Raw genomic sequence first — 24,256 nt, 5'->3', positions numbered from 1 at the left:
GTTTTTGTTGAGTAATCCTGCTAAGCATCATTGAAATGGGGCAGATGTCACACAGCCTAGTTGTTGGGAAGAGTGTTTTAGCAATGATCTGTATTGGTGTACGTATAAATAGTCAGGCAGTGTGTTTTGTGTGCAGGAGCAGAGCTCATTCAGCTGGGACTGGGGTCCTTCTTTCCCAACACTGGGGCTATGGAAGGGAGTTCATCTAGAGGCGTTTGAGATTCTGCAGCTCATCCAGGTTTCCTGTGTTCCTCTTTACAGTAAGCCTTACAATTTTAGGTCCTGTGCCGTATTCCAAAGCTTGATTAAAATTTTAGAGCACTGAGAGAGACTGTTTCCCTCAAAATCAAATGGAAATAACACACATGGAACAAACCTGTTCTCCATGTAGGTGATTGTGCAAGATGCATTGTTTTGATGTTTATAGAACTGTGTCTCCTAGAATTTTTCTATATCACCACTGAGTGATTGGCTGTATGGATGCTGTTTTTTCTGTAATCTGTTTAGATGTTGGCCTTGCGCAGTGGAGAGTCCAGGTTGAGTTATTTGTTGATGCAGTTCAGACAATAAGCCTAGACGTCTCCCTGTCCATACCTGATCTGGGATCAGAGCAGACACTGAAGGCACAGTTTCTGCCTGGAAAATCCAAGAACATTTTCATTTTGCATGTAAACACGGTATGTGTATTCAACAGAATTTACAACATGCTAACAGGACACACTGCCCACATAAATAACATGAATAAAATACAAGATAATATACAAATAATGAATGTTTGAGTTCAATGGTATGAATATTTCACCAAATTAAATATTTGTTCCATTAAAAGAATGTAAAAACATTCATTATTTGTTTTATGGCTAAAATAGATCCTTGGCATTTGATATTTTATTCATTTATGAACAGCAGAAAAGGGACTTACATTTTGGTGTTTGTCACTGGTGCTTTGACGTCAGCAGTCCAACACAAACTTTAAATCGGAGTCCAAAATTGTTCTCACTCAACTTGTAAAAACAGTTAGACAGTTCAAAAATAATTCTGACAATGTAGTCCGTGATGCTGTGCACTGATTTTGTGTGCTTCCAGGAAAAAAAAGAGACTTCAGTCCAGCAAAAAAACACATCAGAAATTAGTCGAGCTCTTCATCCTAACTTCATCCTCTTCATCTTAACAGCTCTTCATGCCTCCAGACGGCTTACAGTGTAGTGGATTTTTTTTGTTTTTTTTTTTTGTGTGTGTGTGTTACAAGAATTAGCGCATTCAAATCGTCGTCCATCAGCAAAACAAACTCCGCCATGTTTAGCTAAACACTGCCCCCACTAGTGGGTGGTGGTCACAGCATACAATGGTACAAAACGTATGGAACCAAATTGCATGCAAAATGCAATGCAACACAAATGGGATGAATAATCCATGTTGTGATATACAAAGCACCAATCAAATGACAAGGATCCACTCAGCCGTTATATAACACCGCATATTCTCCAATGCCTTTGTTTTTGTTTTGAATAAATGTATGTCCGTGACAAATGGGACAAAATGAATACTCATAATTTGGCAATAAAGCCAGATTTGGTGGCAATCATCATGTGCACATTTCTGAACAACTTACTCTTTACATATGTTTACTTTTCCTTTCAGAGTAACCCAGTGAAGCTGTGGTGGCCTAATGGATACGGTAGCCAACCCTTTTACAACCTCATTATCAAAAGCTTCCAGGAGAGATTATTAATCCTGAGTGCAGAGTCCAAGGTTAACAATTGTTCAAAAGTGTGTCGCTGCAGTTTGAGACAGATTGAAATCTGCAGAATCACTGTGTAAAGACAATGAATCCTGATGACGATGGTGATCTTTCATTTTGTGCAAAAAAGAAAGAGACCCGCACAGCCAAGTCAGCTCCCAAGCAAACCTTTAATGCAGCACCAAAAGAAAGTGTGACGTACCTCTTTCTTTTTTGCTTTTGATGCTATTTTTTGACCCTGCACGCCAATATAGTTTGTGATGTGTGTGTCATTTCATGATTTTTTTTTTTTTTTTTTATCTTTCATCTTGTGCCTTTGAAAATGGCAATGTGGTCATGATATCTTTAGGATTTCTTACTGACTGACCTTCTCCATCAAGAACGCCTTGTAACTAAACATAGTGACTGTATTTGATGAAATGAGGTCTAATTGTCAGGATTTCTGGGTGCTAAGGTTTGAATTCTCATTAACAAGCGCAGTTAAAACAAAATTATGAAAATAGAGAATTAGTGTTGTTTGTGTCATTAGCATTTTAGCCAGGATAATTCTTCCTGTCGTACATGAGACCCTAAAGGCAGATCTTTAGTGTTACATTTTTGCCAAAATACTAAATTATGCTGTCATAATTTTATAGACTTATTCAACTGTGACTCATGACACTCTTTAGTCTGTCTGATCACTGGAACACTTTTCCTCATGTGTTCATGAAATACAACAGCTCATTTCATTGGGTTCAATGTTCAAAACAGGACTTTTTGGTCATTCACATGGAAAAAAAAAAACTGTTCATTTGGACCAAACAGAATCTTGGAGGTCTCAGAGTAATTTAAGCAAAAAATCTCTGCCTTCAGTGGTTACTGGGACCTGAGTAGTGGTTGTAAATACAACCCCAATTCCAATGAAATTGGGTCATTGTGTAAAATGTAAATAAAAACAGAATACACTGATTTGCAAATCCTCTTCAACCAATATTCAGTTGAAGACACCACAAATACAAGATATTTAATGTTCAAACTGATAGACTTTATTGTTTTTGTGCAAATATTTGCTCATTTTGAAATGGATGCCTGCAACACATTTCAAAAAAGCTGGGACAGGGGCAACAAAAGACTGGGGAAAGTTGATGAATGCTCAAACAACAGCTGTTTGGAACATTCCACAGATGAACAGGTTAACTGGAAACAGGTGAGTGTCATGATTGGGTATAAAAGGAGCATCCCCAAAAGGCTCAGCTGTTCACAAGCAAAGATGGGGTGAGGATCACAACTTTATGAACAACCGCGTGAAAAAATAGTCCTACAGCTTAAGAACAATGTTTCTGTAAAATCTGTAGTTTTTGTCAAAAACATTTTCTTTCAGACATTATTGGCATGAATATCTTTCTATACATCTGAGCTTAGCTCTTGCTGCTGGCTGTGCTGCACGTCAGAATGTAATTCATAAAGAACACAGAACGTCTCATTTTGGGAGGAAAAAAACATTTTAGTCTATTGTAGTTTGTTTGTATTACAGTGTTTGAAAAGAAGTGTCATTTTATTTAAAGCGACGATTCCCTTTTAAGTTATTAATTCCGACCGGACTCTGTCTCAGAAGAGAGCTGCACAGCGTTTGCCAATGGAACAGAGGACGATTCTCATTTCTTGACTGCAACAAGAGAAGAGTCCAGTTTGTGACTTTAATCCACACAAAAGTTACTCACGATTAACATATTTTAATGGCTTTGAGAGGGGTTAAGAAGCGGACTTGCCTCTTCTGAAGAGCACCAAATCAAAGAACCAACGAGCCAGCGGCTCGAAGCATTGCTTCATTGGTTCACGCTTCAAAGTGGAATCGCGCTGCAGGGTCTGTAATGAATGTAGAGGAATGATCATTTTCCTGACAAACACACTCAAAAACAACGGCTGCTCTGAAGCACCGATAAGGGAATTGTTAAGCAAAAAGACTAATCATATCGGTGGATCAAATAATTTCTTTAACGATATCCGAAAAGAACCGGTTCTCGATACCCAACCCTACAAATGAACAAATGAAGTCGTACATTAAGCAAGAATGGGAAAGAATTCCACCTACAAAGCTTCAACAATTCGTGTCCTCAGTTCCCAAATGCTTGAGTGTTGTTAGAAGGAAAGGTGATGTAACACAGTGGAAAACATACCACTGTCTGAGCTTTTTTGAAACGTGTTGCAGGCATCCATTTCCAAATGAGCAAATATTTGCACAAAAACAATAAGGTTTATCAGTTTGAACATTAAATATGTTGTCTTTTAGTGTATTCAATTGAATATAGGTTGAAGAGGATTTGCAAATAATTGTATTCTGTTTTTATTTATATTTTACACAACGTTCCAGCTTCATTAGAATTGGGGGTGTAGTTGGTTTTGGCTGTTACCATTTTAATGCTTCTGTTTTTGACAGTGTTCCATTAGAAATTTGTATGTTACAAATAATTTTACACCAAAATTCAGAGCATTTGAGCAGCAGGGTGTTTGAGCAGAGTCTAGTCTGTGCGATCTATATATATATATATATATATATATATATATATATATATATATATATATATATATATATATATATACTCAACAAAAATATAAACGCAACACTTTTGGTTTTGCTCCCATTTTGTATGAGATGAACTTAAAGATCTAAAACTTTTTCCACATACACAATATCACCATTTCCCTCAAATATTGTTCACAAACCAGTCAAAATCTGTGATAGTGAGCACTTCTCCTTTGCTGAGATAATCCATCCCACCTCACAGGTGTGCCATATCAAGATGCTGATTAGACACCATGATTAGTGCACAGGTGTGCCTTAGACTGTCCACAATAAAAGGCCACTCTGAAAGGTGCAGTTTTATCACACAGCACAGTGTCACAGATGTCGCAAGATTTGAGGGAGCATGCAATTGGCATGCTGACAGCAGGAATGTCAACCAGAGCTGTTGCTCATGTATTGAATGTTCATTTCTCTACCATAAGCCATCTCCAAAGGCGTTTCAGAGAATTTTGCAGTACATCCAACCAGCCTCACAACCGCAGACCACGTGTAACCACACCAGCCCAGGACTTCCACATCCAGCATGTTCACCTCCAAGATCGTCTGAGACCAGCCACTCGGACAGCTGCTGAACCAATCGGTTTGCATAACCAAAGAATTTCTGCACAAACTGTCAGAAACCGTCTCAGGGAAGCTCATCTGCATGCTCGTCGTCCTCATCAGGGTCTCAGCCTGACTCCAGTTCGTCGTCGTAACCGACTTGAGTGGGCAAATGCTCACATTCGCTGGCGTTTGGCACGTTGGAGAGGTGTTCTTTTCACAGATGAATCCCGGTTCACACTGTTCAGGGCAGATGGCAGACAGCGTGTGTGGCGTCGTGTGGGTGAGCGGTTTTCTGATGTCAGTGTTGTGGATCAAGTGGCCCATGGTGGCGGTGGGGTTATGGTATGGGCAGCCGTCTGTTATGGACGAAGAACACAGGTGCATTTTATTGATGGCATTTTGAATGCACAGAGATACTGTGAAGAGATCCTGAGGCCCATTGTTGTGCCATACATCCAAGAACATCACCTCATGTTGCAGCAGTATAATGCACAGCCCCATGTTGCAAGGATCTGTACACAATTCTTGGAAGCTGAAAATGTCCCAGTTCTTGCATGGCCGGCATACTCACAGGACATGTCACCCATTGAGCATGTTTGGGATGCTCTGGATCGCCGTATACGACAGCGTGTACCAGTTCCTGCCAATATCCAGCAACTTCGCACAGCCATTGAAGAGGAGTGGACCAACATTCCACAGGCCACAATTGACAACCTGATCAACTCTATGCAAAGGAGATGTGTTGCACTGCATGAGGCAAATGGTGGCCACACCAGATACTGACTGGTATCCCCCCCCAATAAAACAAAACTGCACCTTTCAGAGTGGCTCACTATCACAGATTTAGACTGGTTTGTGAACAATATTTGAAGGAAATGGTGATATTGTGTATGTGGAAAAAGTTTTAGATCTTTGAGTTCATCTCATACAAAATGGGAGCAAAACCAAAAGTGTTGCGTTTATATTTTTGTTGAGTGTGTGTGTGTATATATATATATATATATATATATATATATATATATATATATATATATATATATATATATAATATAATATAATTTTTGTGCGGTTTTTTTATGTTTCAGTGCATTGGATGCATGAATAAAAATCTCTCTTGCAGGTGTATTTTCGTTCAGTGGAACTTGTCCAGGAGCCCATCGTCGGCTCTTCAGGACTAAGCTTTTATTTCCGCGTGAATGGCAAACCAATTTTCCTGAAAGGCTCCAACTGGATTCCAGCCCACTGTTTCCAGGATAAAGTTAACTCTGCTACGTGAGTGTGCTTTGGAAGTCTGATCTGCACCCCCATTTTTATGAATGCATTTTGTGTCCCATTATCATTATGTACTGAGGGAAACAATATACAGAGATAGAGAGGTGGTGGTAAAGTGGTTTGTACACTTGGTTTCACTTGGTTCAAACCCCACCCCTGCCACATTTTTCCATGTAATGCGGAGTTGCGTCAGGAAGGGCATCCGGCATAAAACCTGTGCCAAATCAGCATGCACATCCACCTCGGGCCTGAACTGTCTAAACTGCATCAACAAAAGAGCAGCTGAAGGGACTTAGTTACTGAAAGAAACAATAATTCCAAATTTGTCTCTGTAAAATCATCATCATCTTCTGACATAGAATGCTGTAACAAGATTCCTTTCTTTTTCGAGCTGCTTGTTTTTGTTGTGAACACATGAAAACGTGTACAACAAAACCTTTTGTTTTTCCTACAGTTTAAACAACCTTTTGCAGTCAGCTGTGGATGCTAACATGAATGTACTCAGGGTTTGGGGAGGAGGAGTCTATGAGCAAGATCTATTCTACAACATCTGTGATGAGAAAGGAATCATGGTAACTACTGCTAGCTACCATCTCACCATATCTTTTTTTTTTTTTTTTTTTTTTAATAAGATTATTTGGAGTAGATGTAATATAGACAGTGGTGGGCACAGTTCTGGTAATCCGCTAACCGCTAATTATTGAAGCTAACTTTTTTGTTAGCTGATTAGCTTTTTAGCTAACTTCAAAAACCATTAGCGGACCAATTAGCTTCCGATAAATTTAGTTCCGATAATTTTTAGGCTGCTAACTTTTTCTTTTTTCACATAGTTGGTAACAGTGAAAAACATTTATAAACCCTGTTGGCTCCTGTCTGCTATGTACAACCCCAATTCCAGTGAAGTTGGGACATTGTGTAAAATGTAAATAAAAACAGAATATAATGATTTTCAAATCCTCTTCAACGTATATTCAACTGAATACATCACAAAGACAAGATGCAAATATTTGCTCATTTTAAAATGTATGCCTGCAGCACGTTTCAAAAAGCTGGGACAGTGGTATGTTTACCGCTCTGTTACATCACCAATGCTCAAAGAACACCTGTTTGGAACATTCCACAGATGAACAGGTTCATTGGAAACAGGTGACTGTCATGATTGGGTATAAAAGGAGCATCCCGAAAAGGGTCAGCCATTCACATGCATAGATGGGTCAAGGATCACCACTTTGTGAACAACTGTGTGAAAAAATAGTCCAACAGTTTAAGAACAATGTTTCTCAGTGTTCAGTTGCAAGGAATGTAGGGATTCCATCATCTATAGTCCATAATAAGAAGATTCAGAGAATCTGGAGAACTTTCTACACATAAGCAGCAAAGCCGAAAACCAACATCGAATGCCCGTGACCTTGAATCCCTCAGGCAGCACTGCATTAAAAACCAACACCATTGTGTAAAGGATCTTACTGCGTGGGCTCAGGAACACTTCAGAAAAACATTGTCAGTTAAAACAGTTCATCAATACATCTTCAAGTGCAACTTAAAACTCTACCATGCAAAGCAAAAGCCATACATCAACAACATCCAGAACGCCGCCGCCTTCTCGGGGCCCGAGCTCATTTGAAATGGACAGATGCAAAGTGGGAAAGTGTGCTGTGGTCTGATGAGTCTACATTTCAGATTGTTTTTGGAAATCATGGACGTCATGTCCTCCAGACAAGAGGAAAAAGACCATCCAGATTGTTACCAGCACAAAGTTCAAAAGCCAGCATCTGTGATTGTGTGGGCAACTTACACATCTGTGATGGCACCATCAGTGCTGAAAGGTTACATCCAGGTTTTGGAGCACACTTATGCTGCCATTCAAGCAACATCTTTTTCAAGGACATCTTATTTCAGCAAGACAGTGCCAAGCCACATTCTGGGTGTGTTACAACAGCGTGGCTTCGTAGTAAAAGAACGCGGGTACTAGACTGGCCTGCCTGCAGTCCAGACCTGTCGCCCATTAAAAATGTGTGGTGCATTATGAAGCGCAAAATACGACAGCGGAGACCACAGACTGTTGAACAACTGAAGTCCTACATCAGGCAAGAATGGGAAAGAATTCTACCTATAAAGCTTCAATAATTAGTGTCCTCAGTTCCCAAACGCTTATTGAGTGTTGTTAGAAGGAAAGGTGATGTAACACAGTGGTAAACAAACCACTGTCCCAGCTTTTTTGAAACGTGTTGCAGGCATCTATTTCAAAATGAGCAAATATTTGCACAAAACAATAAAGTTTATCAGTTTGAACATTAAATATCTTGTCTTTGTGCTGTGTTCAGTTGAATATGGGTTGAAGAGGATTTGCAAATCATTGTATTCTGTTTTAATTTACATTTTACACAACATCCCAAATTCATTGGAATTGGGTTGTATATTATTTGTCCCAGTGCAGCCACCAGTACATGATCTGGCAGTAGGGGGAATCAATTGGGGATGTATTCTGCAGCAGTGAGGCAGCTAAGAGGAGCTGAGCTCAACTTTACCTCAGCAGAAGGGCCTGGCCACCAGGCTGCCACAAAAAAAAAACCAAGTCATTTCCCTTTACAGCATACAGGGGTCCAGGCTGAAGTCAGTTCAAAACCAAATGTTCAGAACTTCAAAACTTCAGTGCATTATTTTAAAATTAAAAGATATGTGTTATATTTTCACTTTGTACAAATGACAGACTTGACCTTAATGTAGCTAAACTATCCTGATTAATTTGGTTTATAAATCAAAACCATAAGTCAAACCTGCTTTCCTTTGAGGGCAATACTGAAAGTTATTGTATAGCTGTAGCTTCTGCTACATTGTTTTTAGTGGTTTATTGGTTTAGCATTATAAAAGTTAACTTTTCAGTTAGCTGTGCCCACCACTGAATATAGATTCATCTTACACTTGTTCAGTATGCAGTTTTTCTGTTTTCTATTATACTTTTATTGGCATTTATTGCAAAATGTTTCATTGCATTTAATTAGCTTTAATATAGAGGGATCAGTTCATTCTTTTACACATAAATCTGTGTAAATCCATCAATAGATATAGGATGAGAAATCATAAAGTTAAATCATAAACTTCAGAAAGTCCAACACTTATAATTAATATGTAAATAATGAAAAAAATTGAAAATATTAGCATACTATCATGACATTGTTAGTGGCCTAAAATTAAAAATATGTGCAAAAGATTTAGAATGATCAGAACAGTATTAATATTGTATGGCAAATGTGGTGGAACGTTGAGTTAAAGTTCATGATGTCATTTAGTTTGTCAGATGTCTGTTTGTGTATTTACAGCCTTTTATGGCACCTTCAAAATTCTGCTTACTTCAGTATCACAAAATGCCCCATAATTTATTACATTAGATAGAATTTTATTAATCCCTTTGGAAGACTTCCTCAGGGAAATTGAGCTTCCATCAGCATTATATAGCAGCACACAGGGTAAGAAGCAGTGTCAAAAGTGAAAGTAAAAATCAATTTGCAAATATAACTATAAATACACAAATATAAGTACCAGGCATATTGGTCAATAGTGGTTTATTGGCTACTACTGTTCCTCTCCTTCCCCATCCTCTGTCTTCCTGTTACTCCTCCCCCTGAGTGAGGAGCTGTTACAGTCTGATGGTCTGAGGGACAAAGGAGCCTGTTGGTCCTGTACTTGGGAAGGAGCAGTCTGTGGCTGAAGAGGCTCCTCTGGTTACTGAGGAAGGTGTGCAGAGGGTGACTGGCATCATCCGTAATGTCCAGCAGTTTGTCCAGTGTTCTCTTCTCTGCCCCCATCACCAGAGAGTCCAGCTTCATGCCAACCACAGAGCTCGCCCACCTGATCAGTTTGTCCAGCTGGATGTGTCTTTTTTGAATGTGCTGCCCCCCCCCAGCACACCATGGTGAAAAAGGGGATGCTAGCTACTACGAACTGGTAGAACATCCACAGGAGTTTCCTGCAAATGTTAAACGACCACAGCCTCCTCAGGAAGTACAGCCTGCTCTGTCTCTTCCTGTACAAGTTGTTGGTGTGGGTTGTCCAGTCCAGTTTGCTGTCCAGCCACAGTCCGAGGTACTTGTAGGAATCCACAGCCTCCACCTCAGCTCCCTTGATCAGAACTGGTCATGGCCAATGACCAGCTCCTTTGTCTTCGAGGTCTTGAGCTGTAGATGGTTTGTGTGGCACCATATAGCAAAGTCCCTCATTAGGCTCCTGTACTCCTCCTCTCTGTCATCTCAGTTTATTCTTCTCACCTAAGCTAAATTTCCCAGTTTAAGTTTGACCTAAAATTAACAGTTGTGCCAGGGGTAATTATGTTTCAGTGAAGTCTTAGTTGTCTCACACGAACTCATTGGCATTAATGACTATGTTTTTCATGTTGACCTATGTCGCTTTAGGTTTGGCAGGACTTTATGTTTGCCTGTGCTTTCTATCCCACGGACGATGACTTCATAAAGACTGTGAGAGAAGAGGTGACCGAACAGGTCAGCAGCTTGAATTTGTGCTCTTCATAGTGAGCAAACATAGTATTTACAATGCTGTGATCAAAGTGTACAATTTTGTTTGTGTGTGTTGATCAGGTTCGGCGGCTGAAGTCTCATCCCTCTGTAGTCATTTGGAGTGGGAACAATGAAAATGAAGCAGCTTTGGCGAGAAACTGGTTTAGCATCCCGCTTTCACAGAAGCCTCTGTATGTCAAAGATTACGTGACACTATATGTGTCCAACATAAGGACAGTCGTCCAAGAGGTGATCACTGTTGTCCGTATTTCTGTTCACCATGTTACACGGGCCTGATACAAAGCTTTGCTCCTTCATTAGAAGCAAAAGCCTGAGATCTGCACATTATCTCTTATCTCCTCTAGGAGGACCAAAGTCGTCCGTTTATTGCCTCTAGTCCAACAAATGGAATTGAATCTGAGTGGGAGGGATGGGTGGCAGCGAATCCGTACGACTCTCACTACGGGGACACACACTTCTACAGCTACGTCCACGACTGCTGGGATTGGAGGAGTTTACCTCGACCCCGTTTTGCCTCAGAGTACGGCTTTCAGTCCTGGCCGTCATTTTCCACTCTGCAGTCGGTACTCATCAGTCATTAATTCCAAAATTGGGGGTTTTGGCTTTCCTGGAAAGCCTCATTTTTCTCTGTGCTTTTCTGTTTTGTCTCAGGTTTCTGTCAGAGAAGACTGGAGCTACGACAGTAATTTTACTTCCCATCGGCAGCATCATGAGGACGGGAACCTGCAGATGTTAAAACAGGCTGCTTTACATTTCCACCTGCCAAACTCCACAGATCCTCTCAAAAGATTCACAGACACTCTCTACCTCACTCAGGTTTGATACATGAGTGATGCACTTTGTTCTATACACATCCAGTAGTTTCTGGTCATATTGAGGTTCAGGATTGGAAGATCCGCTGTTTGTCTGATTGTTACATGTCCACAGATACACTGCGATATATGTAAAATGTTTATCACTGTAATATGACGCAAAATGTAATCTCCAGGTCATGCAGGCCCAGTGTGTAAAGATTCAGACTGAATTTTATCGGAGAAGTCGTAGTGAGATCATTGATGGCAAAGGTCACGCAATGGGTGCCCTCTACTGGCAGCTCAATGATATTTGGCAGGCACCATCCTGGTCTTCAATCGGTAATACAATTTGAGATTTGAATTGTATTCTTTTAGTGGCTCCGATTTTTGTATTCATCACTTTTCCATTGAAGACTGTCTGTATACTTAAACACTTATGTAAAATCTGTTTAAAGGAAATGTATTCAATTTAGTTTTGTTGTCCTAATTTGGATTTTAAAATCAGTTTTTCCTAAATGTTTGTTCAGCTTGTCCTTGTGGTCTCTCTGTGCAGAGTTTGGTGGTAAGTGGAAAATGCTGCATTATTTTGCACAGAATTTCTTTGCTCCCATTCTGCCTGTTGGCTTTGAGGATGATGACACGTTGCTTATCTACGCCGTCTCGGACCTGATTCAGGACCAGAAACTCAGAGCTGTGGTACGTAACTCATGAGACAATCTACATCATGTTTTTACGTACAGTAATTTCCTGTGCTGCTAGTATTGATTTGCTACATTGCTTTTCACTAGGTGTCCCCAATGGCAACTGAGTGTATATTTGTAGCCAAATACGTATAGTATAGTATACTATACTATACTATATACTATACTATACGATATTATATATCGTATAGTAATCTCACACAAACACAGAGTATATTGCCTGTCATTGGATGATGGTAATCAGTGTATTTTATAGTAACGTATAGAACCACTATAAACTATTCAGGCGTCCCTTCAAAGAGTGTTATTATTACTGTAGTCTACATAGGAGCATGTCTAATATATTTAATAATATTTAATATATTTGAACCATGGAAATGCTTTAGAACTCTCTGTTTGATGAAGCTGTCGATGTTTGATGTTGCTGAATGATTCTAACCACCAGCTTCTTGTTTTGAATTCAACCTGCAAGAGTAGCTTTGATTGAACGCTTCAAATACTTCAGAGTGCTTCAGCTGCAATCTTTGCTTCTAATTATGTGATATCTCACCTTGATATCAAACATCACTTAACAATAATATTAGTAATAGCTGAGTTAGCCCTCAGCCAGCTTCTTGTTTTGAATTCATACAGTGAAATGTTTTGATTCAAAGCTTCAGAGCTTGCTTTAAAAAGTGCTCCACACTAATCTTTGCTTTGAATTCTGTGATGTGTGTGATGATTGCAAAAACACACAGGCAAAATAAGACAAAAGTAGTGTTTCATCAGTACTGCAACACTTAATTCAAAATACTGTTTTGAAACATTTTGAATTCTTGTAGTTCACTGATATTTGGTACCTACCGGCATGTGAGAATTGCACATTTTTGCATATTACATGCATTTATAAATTTCTGCCAGTGTTTTGCATGAGGCATAACTCAGTCTGTTTTGAAGGCGCACATTTGATGTCGTAAAAAACATTTTACGACAATCATATGCTTATACAGTATTACCTTAGTCAAACTAAAATAATAAAAATTGCTTTGTAATGGCGCCAAACTGCAGCCAAACAAAATTAGCCAAAATCTGCATAAAGACATAATAGAAAGGGACAAAACTGGTGACTTGCATGCCAGGAACCTTTGTAGGAAAGCATGGACCAGGTACCCGTGGAATTGGAGGTGGTGTGAGATCCAGGTGAGTTGCTCTCTGCTTCTTTCTTCAGTAAGTAAGTGTTTAAAGGACATGTCGCACATTATTTAACATCCCGGTTAGTAGCACAACAGCAATGTATTCATGAATGTAAGTCTAACCGTGCACATGCGGTTATAATTAGTGGTCGCTGATGTATTTTATTTCTGATTATCTGTCTCAGGTGCATTTCTGGAAAATGTGTTGTTCTGCATTTCTCGGTGTGTGACATAGATTTTAGGAAAAGCCGAAACATCCCAATGGCTGACAGAGTGAAACGAACGCTGCTCTGTCCAATTACAAAGTTTCTGAGCTTTCCTTCGAAAGTGATGGCTCGGATTTACAGAGGATATACAGAGAGGAGACGACACGCCACCCAGGCATAGGCAGCTAAATGCAGCCACAGCTAAGAGAGTGAGACAGGTTCATATTAAGTCAATGCACACAAAAAGCTCAGAAAGCAAATAAAAATGAACCTGGGATGATACTGATCATACCACACAAATCCCATAACTTGCAAAGTGAAACTATTGACAATCTTGAATGTTGAAAATAGGTTCAATTGTGTGAGAAGCATTTTCATGGATCTTTGTCAAGTTTTCCCCACATATCTGATCATATAGTTTCAGAACTGTAGCGTGGAATTCTGTGCATGAGAACATGCATTTTATACCATGTCCAACAAGGCAACCATTCTCTTACTAAAATCATATGAGAATTGCAAGAATCCATCTGGTTACGCTTACACACAATATGATCTTGTCCTGTGTATGATCCACAGTTAAATAATTTTTTTCTCACTACCCTTTTCACATTTGTATTTGTTGCAGTCAGATTTAATTATAAGCCAAATATTTTGCTAATTCACTGCAGAAAATGTTTCTGGGGAGCATTAGCATGGCTAAAACCCTTCTGCCCCCAGCCCCCCCACCACTTTAAGCATTTTTCTTATTTGCCTCTCACATGCCTGTGTCTACCAGAATGTGAAGATGGGCTTAGTAGATTATTATTATCTAAAGGAAGATAAATAAATAAACAAACACTCCTATTAACATCTAGAGGCTTTAAGGAGGAAAAACTGTGCCACAACAGTGTCCTTTTTTGTCTAAGTTCTCATCTTGAAATTATTTCCTGCTCCATCAGTTCATATTCAGACTTCATGTTTTGAACATCGTTCCAGATTATGCACACAAAAAGAACACATCACACGCTGTGTTGCCACCTGCTGAACTCTGACACCTCCTGGTCAGCACAGGAATATGTCGTCATATCAATATATATAAATTCCATATTTAAAGGCTACAGTCAGTAGCTACAGTCTGTATGTGCACTGGCATGTACATTGTTTGTATCCAACAATGTAGGGGATGTGATGGTCTAGTGGTTAAAGCATTGGGCTTGAGATCAGGGTGATAATATCATGATACTAATTCTAAGGTATTATTTTCAACAATATTAAAATGATGACAAAAACAAACAACAAAAAACACACTGAATGTCGTGTTGTTAGTTTGCTAATTTATGTAATTACAGGTATGTAGGTATTAAAGGATGTGGTGACACGGTGGTAGTGCTCTTGCCTTCCAACAAGAAGATCCAACACCATAACGCTGGCCCATTTTCAATGAATATCTGGTATCTGCGTTAGAAAAGTCATCCGGTAGGATGACTTTTCTAACGCAAAGTTATCGTGGCAAAGTCAAGAACATGTGCCAAATCAACAGGTGGATCTGTCCACCCTGGTGACGCTGAACAAAATGAAGGCAACCAAAAGTATCGTACGTTCAAGAATATTAACATAATATTGCTCAGTTTTAATACAGTATTTAGAATCTCTGAAGCTGGAAATCTGAGATGATATTTCAAACACCTGAACCATAAATTGAAAACATTCTAAGAATGGTTTTGGGGCACAGGTGATGCTGCTGCTGGTGGTGGTGGTGGTGGTGGAGGTAACCCCCAATCATCCCACCGGATAATTGACATTTGCCACTCAAATTCTTCATTTTATTTATTTATTTATTTTTTAACTTCACTTTCTCACTCGCTCTGACCGGAAATAAGAAATTGAATGATTAACATTGAAACATTCAGAAAGAGTGAAGGAGAAAAGTGCCACCTAAAGGAGAGTGATATTTGTCATGACAGTTACGATTTTCAATCGGTCTACCTGTAAAATTTATCAGATTTGTCAGAAGGGTGATTATGACTTTTAAACAACCGATTTTGTTGCTTGTATATTTGTGTACTGTATGTATGAATAAACATGTATAATATGGAGGAGACACATGGGAATTAGTTGAAAAATGCATGTTTGCATATATTACAAATTCTGTCGGCCCCACCAAAAAACACACACACAAAAAAAGTCCTTCAGGAGAGGACACTGTTTCACCAGAATACTTGTCCTCACATTCAGTTGCAGCTGAAATCAAATTTATTTATTTTTTTAATATTCCAGATTACTTTTAATTTTGACACTGACAGCAGCAGTAACATTTCCTTTTCTCACTCAGTTATTGGTGTACTCATGGGGTACACTGGATCCTGTGTGTACATTGAATTCCGATTGGCTTCTGGTTCCCGGGGGCAGCGCTGTGGCCATTTTCAAACAGTCAGTTACCACCCTACTGGCAGGATGTGGGCACTGCACCCGGCTCACCTGCCTTGTCACCTTTCACCTGGAGGACGGCAGTGGTCAGCAAGGTCCCACCAACCACCACTTCCTGTGCTCGCCCAAAGATGCTCAGGGGCTTCAAAGACCCAACATGACAGTAAGACACCAGTTTCAGCGGGAACACCGTTATTATCTGCACTGGTTTTGGAAAAAATAAGCTCACATATAGAGAGGTCTTAATTAATAAAGGTTAAAGTTTCCTATATTTTATTATAATAAACAAAACATTTTCAAGGGAATTTCTGTAGGGTCCAATTTGATAGGATGGTTTGAATGTGGGATGGGCTTAAACCTCTGTTACTTTTGCTGCTGTATTAAAAGTTTCAACTTGTCCATAAATGGACAATTTAGTTTAAGTACTTTAGCTTGTTTTCATAAAAAAAAAAAAAAAAAAAGTCCAGTTTTTTTTTTTATATATAAACAGGAAAAAATGTTTCAGTGTTCATCTGACAAGTACAAACAGCAGTAAATTTCAAGCAAGGACACTTTGAGCACATTCATTTCAGTGTGAGTTTAAAGGAAAATAAGAGTTTTAACGACAAGTTGTATCATCTCCTTAATTTCTTTCCTCTTTTGTGCCACATGATCATGAGAGGAAGACTAATGGACAAATTCAGATTGTGCATGTGTTTGCATATATGTGTTTGTGAATTAACACAGCGCACGTCTGACACCACTACCCACACCTTGACCAGACATTTGGGTTCTGTTGCACTTCACAGAATCTCTGCAGAGTTCTTATTGTTAGATCATGTAGATTTGCAGTTGCAGTAAGTGTTTATTCTAATCCAATTACATTTTTTTTCCCGCAAATCTGATTGGTTAATCGTGTGAGATTTGAGACCATAAAATATTGCGTGGATGGTGGCAAAATATTTGACCGTTTCACATTTGATGTATTACTCCGTGCCCTGACCGCACGCGCTGCTACACAGATGTCAATAAGGGCGCTGTCAGCTGAGAGCGAGAGAAAGTGGTGTAGCGACGACGATGCTGAAATGGATTAGTTTAAGGTACCATACAAAAGTATTGATGTGGATTCTGCTCACAGAATTTCCAGTTTGGCATGAAGATATACTACTACTACTACCCTACTATATTATTATGCGGATTAAGATGTAGCCTTCAGTGGTGGACACGGATCTGTGCAAACGTTGGAATGGGATTAGAATGGGAGTAACCCCTTTGTGTCTGATGATTTGCGAACTGTAATGCTGGATTACGGTTGCAAACTGAGTTTTCCCGGCGACACAACAGGGTTATTCCTTAATTTCTGTGTTGACTAACATCAGTGATTACATTTTTGTGTCACACTGCATCACTCCACTCATGTCAACATGACGTTGTATTAAACTGTGATGTGTGTCATCGCCCCCCCGACACTAACACGACGTCTTTCCTCGCAGGCTAATGTGCAGCGGGATAACACGACATACACGGTGACTCTTCACTCTGCGTCTGTCTCTCCCTTTGTCTGGCTCGACGTGGGAAACGTCCCCGGGCGGTTCAGCTCCAACGGCTTCCTGATGGTTTCAAGAAACATGACAGTCCATTTTCATGCGTGGCGGCCCACGAGCATTGCAGAACTTTCCAGATCCCTCACCATCACGTCGTTACAGGACATATACTGATCACAAAGCACCCAGCCTCTGTGTAGCTCCATAAGCACATGTTCAGCCAAGTGTCCTTTTAAAAGTTTGCCTTCAGTGTCTTCTGAAAAGTTAAGCTGACTTTGAAAACTCTTGTACAGTTTTCACCTATAACGCTAATATTGTTGACATCAAGCTGGTGAAAGCCGATACTGAATCAAGTGTGGAACGTCGGGGCTCTGACCCTTCTATGACTGATGGAGATCATTTTTAAATCATTAAAAAATGAATTTATCAGCATATTTGCAGTATGTGTTATTGAAATGGGCCTAATAATGTGCACTGCAATAGGAAAATTGATCTTTGGTTTAAAAAAAACAATTATAACAGTAGCATTTTACTTCTTACTGCTTCCTGTGTGATGTTTTTAATGGTCTGACATTGGCCGTAAGAAGATGATTTTTCTTTTCTTTTTTTTTTCCTTCAAACCAGCTGTTGACTCAGATACACACCTTGGAACATAAATGTAGCCAACTCCCATGTAGATAACTGCCTCCAAGAAATGATGTAATTCCTACGTTCATAGTAAGAAAATAATGTTCATACATTATTTATCTTTATCAAGTTTTGAAAACAGCAGACATTGATGCCATTCTGACATTTGTAGAAATTGCCTGAAAGTGCAGATTTTACAGTCTAACAGGTTGTTCACGCAGTTTATCTTTGTGCATGTTCCATGCACACATCATGCAGTAGAATGTCTGTTGTGGAAATTGTGATAGTCGAAAGAATGAGCAATGATTTCCCATTTTGACAGTGCATCGGTGTGCCACTTTATTCTTCTCTTTATTTCTCCACTTCTCCCTCCACACAATTCACAGACCTTTTATACAGCTTGACCCTGCCCATTCACAACACAGTGGTCCCTACAGGAAAACATTAAAGAGTCAGCGTTTTGTCACATGCATAACAGGAACAAACATTAATGGGGTTAAGAGGCTTTGATATGCGCTTCATACATGTCTCCGTGTGACCATAACAGGAGTACACATCAACAAAGTGGCAGTCCCGTCTGAGACACATCAAAGAGGTCGAAACACTTAACAGGAATAAGCTTTATATGCATACCAGGAATATACATCGCCGAGACAGTTTTACATGCATAGAATGCACATTGCTCACCCACGCAAGGGGCCAAGACAGAAACGGCTTTACATGCATACAACCCCAATTTCAATGAAGTTGGGACATTCTGTAAAATGTAAATAAAAATACAATGATCTGCAAATCCTCTTCAACCTATATTCAATTGAATACACCACAAATACAAGATATTTAATGTTCAAACTGATCAACGTTATTGTTTTTGTGCAAATTGCTCAATTTGAAATGGATACCTGCAACATGTTTCAAAAAAGCTGGAACAGTGGTATGTTTACCACTGTGTTCCATCACCTTTCCTTCTAACAACACTCAATAAGGGAAATGGCACAGTGAAGATTCTCTTCGTGGACTGCTCAAGTGCCTTCAACACCATCCTGCCCAGGGGTGCTCAAGTTCGGTCCTCGACAGCTACCTTCCTGATACTCTTAGTTGTCTCCCTGCTCCAACATACCTGAATCCAATGAAAGGCGAGGGATTTGCTGCCTGGTGCCACACAAACCATCAGCTCAACACCTTGAAGACAAAGGCGCTGGTCATTGACTTTGGGAAGTCCAGACCAAGTCTGACCAGTTCTGATTCAGGGAACTGAGGTGGAGGCTGTGGATTTCTACACGTACTTTGGACTGTGGCTGGACAGCAAACTGGACTGTACAACCCACACCAACCACCTGTACAGGAAGGGACAGAGCAGGCTGTACTTTCTGAGGAGGTTGCAGTCATTTAACAACTCTTGTAGATGTTCTACCGATCCGTAGTACTCAGTGTCCTGCACACTGTTGTTTGCTAGGAGGGGCAGCACATCCCAGAAGGACATCTCCAGGCTGGACAACCTTATCAGGCAGGCCGGCTTTTTGGTTGGCATGAAGCTGCACTCTGGTGATGGTGGCAGAGAAGAGAACACTGGACAAACTGCTGGATATTATGGATGATGCCAGTCACCCTCTGCACACCTTCATCAGCAATCAGAGGAGCATCTTCAGCCACAGACTGCTCCTTCCCAAGTGCAGGACCATCAGACTGCACAACTCCTCACTCGGGGAAGAGGAGCTGGAAGACGGAGGATGAAAAGGAGAGGAACAGTACTACCCAGTAAACCAGTATTTCTATTTGTGTATTTATAATTGTAAATTGGTTTTTATTTTCACTTTTGATACTCTGTGTGCTTCTTACCCTGTGTGCTGTTATAATGCTGCTGGGACCTCAATTTCCCTGAGGAAGTGTTCCCAAGGGACAAATAAAGTTCTGTTTAATCTACACTCAAAAAAGGAACTGCTGTCTCAACGAGAAAAATTAACAAAATGCATATCAGGTTTGACTGGCTAAGCAGGCTGGACACAATGCAGGATGCAGAAACACAGCTCTGTAGTTTTAAGGTGTTTACTTGAGGCGTTAGCAGGGGTCTTTACACAGGCAGACAGTCCAAATGAGCAACAGTACAAAAAACATCAGGCTTAGGCGTGGTGAAGGTACACAGGCAGATGGTGGAAAAACATGAAATGAGGCAAAAACACAAGAACAGAGCTGGAAGGAAGGCACAAGGTACATCGATCTGGCGAGGGAGAAAGGCAAACTGTAAGGCATATAAAAAACCCAGGGAATTAACTGCAAATCAAGAACAGGTGTGTGGAGAACCTGCCAGAACCAGGGTGTGGCCAGACAGAGAGGAACGCCCACCACCAAGAGCCAAGAGAGAGACAAGAAAGAGCAGGGCAGAGAAAACCCAAGCAGAAGAATAAAACAAGCAGACAGATCATACAGCAAACAAAATAAACCAAAAATAAATAAAACAACACATAACTAAAATGCAGATTAGGCCAGTGCATAGATTTTTAAAAAGTTATTGCAACTTTCAACTGAGTAAATGCCACAAGATTTCTCTTGTTACGTTGAAATAACTTTTAAAAATCTATGCAAATTGTTACATCACTTTCTTGTTGAAATAGAGGTTCATTTTTTTACAGTGTAATGTAATCCCTAATCCATTGCGCGTGTATGCTTAGTAACAAGGAACATGCGCGTAGGGCCCAGTCAGTATATCTTGCAGTGGGGCCTGCGCTGAGGTTGTTACGCCACTGCTTCTCCCAGCTTTTATCTTCCTCCCTCCTCTCCCAGCCCACAACAGAAATAAAGCACGTGCATGATCTTGTGGTTGTCAGTGAGCGTGTTAACTGACACTGTGTGTTCTGTTTGCAGTGAAATTCTCTCTGAAAAAGAGAAAAGTATCATGAACGGACAAAAAACAAAAAAAAAAAAAAACGACTGCATTATGAGCTCCACCCAACGAGGACACACAACAGGAAGGTGAGCAAACACTCACTCTCTCAACCCTCTTTTCTTGTGTGCAGGGTGAAAGGTCAAACTGTCCCCGCACTGACTCTCAGGCAGCCCACAAACATTTTATAAAATAAAAATCTGGTGTTTTGTGTTTTCTAAGAACCAACAGGTCTCTTATTTAGTTCTTACTTTGAATAGACAGTAAAACCTGATAAGTTTGATCAACTCAGTTGTATGAAAGAATCATTAAATTTTCCTGAACTCAAATTTAAGCTTTAAATCCAGGGCTGGGACATTTTAGATGAATTATGGCTGAAACCTGGTTCACACCTGGCAAAAACTGTCCAAGTGAAAAGAGGTTTTTGATGGTGAAAACACAAAATATGTCTAAAATCAGAAAAAAAAAAAAATTGAAACTTGGGCAGCAAGGTGACTTGTTGCCTCAAAGCAAGAAGGTCATGGGTTCGATTCGCACCTGTGGCCTCCCATGTTTGCATGGGTTTCCTCCCACATTTAAAGACACGCAGGTTCAGTGAACTGGAAACTTTATAATTGTCCAGGTCTCCCTTGCAGGTCTCAATCTCAATGGGACTAACCTGGTTAAATAAAGATTAAATTAAAAATCTGTTCTCAATTTCCCTGAGGGAGTCTTCCCAAGGGATTAATAAAGTTCTATCTAGTCTAAAAGTAAAACAATCCCACAAGAATACTTAAATATCATAAGAAAATGCTTTGAAAAGCACAGTAATGTCCAACAGCACAGTTAGAGCCACATGTGAGAAGTGAACAAGGTCTCCAGAAACCAACACATCCATCATCCTGGCTCAAAGAGCTTGGTGCCAAGAGACCTGAGCGACCCGACACGATGGATGGACCAGCTGATTTGTCTGGATTCATACCTGAACAGCAGAACACACTACATCCGCTTTATCCAAAAACTACTGTAAGATCAGTAACCGAGCTGAGATGCTGCGTCCAGTTGACAAAACCATTGACAAAGCTCAGGGTGACGAGACAACTGTTACTAATGTTAATACAATAAAAAGACTTATGTCATCTCTGTGCAGTATTTTATTAATGTGCAGACTGCAGAGATAATAAAACATCCAGATCCTTGTTTTTCCAAAACATTTCCAAGGAAAGACACCTTCCTGATGCAAGGTGTCTTTGGAAAGGAGAGGTGTTCTGGGCACATCCCATCGGGAGGAGGCCCCCGAAGAAGACCCAGGACACGCTGGAGGGACTACGTCTCGCAGCTGACTTGGGAACGCCTTGGGGTTCCCCCAGAGGAGCTGTGGGAGGTGTGGGCGGCATTGCTTGAGCTGCTGTCTCGCGGAAGAAAATGGATGGATCTTTTTGCCTCCACCATTGTACGTTTGCCTCCCTCTCCACTGTAGCTCCTCACGACCTCTTGACCCTGCACATGCGCAGATAGAATGAACCGTGGGAGATCCCCCCCCCCACTCTCATGCGATCGACTGGAAACCAGCCGGTCAATCGCGGGCGATCAGCTGGTTGGGCACGCCTGGACTAGACTATAGTCATCGGGACGGTGTGTATACAGTACTATAGGCCTACTAAAGAATAGATCCTTGAGAATGAAAACTTTCAGAAAATTAAATAAATTAAGTGTTAAGAAAGGAAAGTACAGGAATCACTTTATTTAAATTTACAACAGTACCGGTAATTCACCAGCCTTATCAGTCAATTATAGTGGTAGACCAGTAGTAGTAGTAGTTAATAGAAAATCCCCTCAACGTGCACACAACGCTCCAAAGAAACGTCCAAAAACTATAACAAGTAAACGTTCCTGATGGAAGTTGCCAGGAGATGGACAGAACGTTCCTAATTGTGCAACGAAAATGTAACCTCCCAGCAACGTTACAAGTACATTCTGTGTTAATTATGTCAAAACTTTACAACCCCTAGAGCAAGCACACCGGCGACAGTGATAAGGAAAAACTCTCTCTGATTATTTGAAGAAGAAACCTCAAGCAGACCAGACTCAAAGGGGTGACCCCTCTGCTTGGGTCATGCTACTGACACAATTTACAGTATGAATATCCAGGAAATTTTGGAAGTCGTGCTGGTGCACAGGACGAAATGTATTCATTTTCAGTTTTTATGTCACAAACATGTTTTTTTAACACAACAAATGTAGAAATGTGATCATATTCAGTGTGTATGTCAAAAACATGTTTTTGAACACATCAAATGTAGAAATGTAATCATATTCAGTCTTTATCTGAAAAAGATGTTTTTGAACACAACAAATGTAGAAATGTGATCATTTTCAGTGTTTATCTCACAAACATGTTTTTGAAGGCAACAAATGTAGAAACGTGATAATTTTCAGTGTGCTCCATCTCCATGTGCTCACCACAAAGATGATAATGTTGGGTTCAGATGCATCACAGTCCAAGTTGAGGGTTCATGACCTGCAACCAAAGTGTGCCACACCATCAGTTGTAATATATTCTTTGAATCCAGCCCAGACTGAAAAGTTGTGCCTGCACTCGTGAACAACCTCTGGTGGATCACAGTCTAGCTGCTGTTCCTTCAAACGGCCAGATGGAGGTGTTACTTTGGCAGCAGCTGTCCACACTGCCTCTGTGCCAGGTGATAATGAGTGTACTTTGAGACTTAAACACATGCTTAGAATGAAACTCTGCTTTCACACTCTCAAGTCTTTGCACTTCAGTTCTCTAATCAGGCTGCTTGTCATGAAGTGGTTGGTGAAATCAGACTGGACTTGCAATATGCAGTACCAAATACCTGACAACAGCGTGGTCCTGCTTCTGCAAAACTGATGTAGATCATCATTTGCAGGAGCAACGATGAGGGGAACTGTCTCATCTCACCTTTTGATGTTGGCTGTGGCACAAGTGGGGACCAAGTTGTCCACTTGGGGGTCAAAGTGTCCATAAACAAGACACTGAACCCTAAATTGTTCAAACTGAGGACACAGAGCCATTATGTTGCCCCAAAACAGAGGTGGAAAAAGATGAACAAAAAGAAGCAAGTTGAAGTGATGTCATCAGGTGTGGCCGCAAATTCTCAGCTTTTTAAGGAAATTAGCTGCCTTCTGCCAAATAAGTTACTTGTTTGTAAAAAGCTTTTGCTGCTGCTGTTGGTCCCTGATTTAATGACGCAGAGCTTTGGCCTTCAAATTAAAAGCTTTTTATTTGGTTTTGAAAATGTAGTGCGTACAGGTAAAGTTGTGCACAAAACAG

At 40.3% G+C, this 24,256-nt stretch overlaps 1 protein-coding gene across 1 annotated transcript in view; it reads left to right on the top strand.

Moving 5' to 3' along the window:
- The window catches only part of manba (mannosidase, beta A, lysosomal), a 29,321-nt gene extending 11,635 nt beyond the window's left edge, over positions 1-17,686 (top strand). The window contains exons 5-17 of the mRNA XM_034195582.1: positions 137-260; positions 508-677; positions 1,642-1,752; positions 5,968-6,119; positions 6,574-6,691; positions 10,529-10,615; positions 10,712-10,879; positions 10,996-11,214; positions 11,303-11,467; positions 11,640-11,784; positions 11,999-12,141; positions 15,836-16,093; positions 17,403-17,686. Coding sequence (XP_034051473.1) covers positions 137-260; positions 508-677; positions 1,642-1,752; positions 5,968-6,119; positions 6,574-6,691; positions 10,529-10,615; positions 10,712-10,879; positions 10,996-11,214; positions 11,303-11,467; positions 11,640-11,784; positions 11,999-12,141; positions 15,836-16,093; positions 17,403-17,627 — 2,085 coding nt within the window. The 3' untranslated portion in view covers positions 17,628-17,686. The remainder of the gene's footprint in view (positions 1-136; positions 261-507; positions 678-1,641; positions 1,753-5,967; positions 6,120-6,573; positions 6,692-10,528; positions 10,616-10,711; positions 10,880-10,995; positions 11,215-11,302; positions 11,468-11,639; positions 11,785-11,998; positions 12,142-15,835; positions 16,094-17,402) is intronic.
- The last annotated feature ends 6,570 nt before the right edge of the window (positions 17,687-24,256 follow it).

This window comes from Thalassophryne amazonica, chromosome 19, assembly GCF_902500255.1.
Source record: "Thalassophryne amazonica chromosome 19, fThaAma1.1, whole genome shotgun sequence".
Lineage (NCBI taxonomy): Eukaryota > Metazoa > Chordata > Actinopteri > Batrachoidiformes > Batrachoididae > Thalassophryne > Thalassophryne amazonica.
This window is presented reverse-complemented; position numbering and strand designations above follow the sequence as displayed.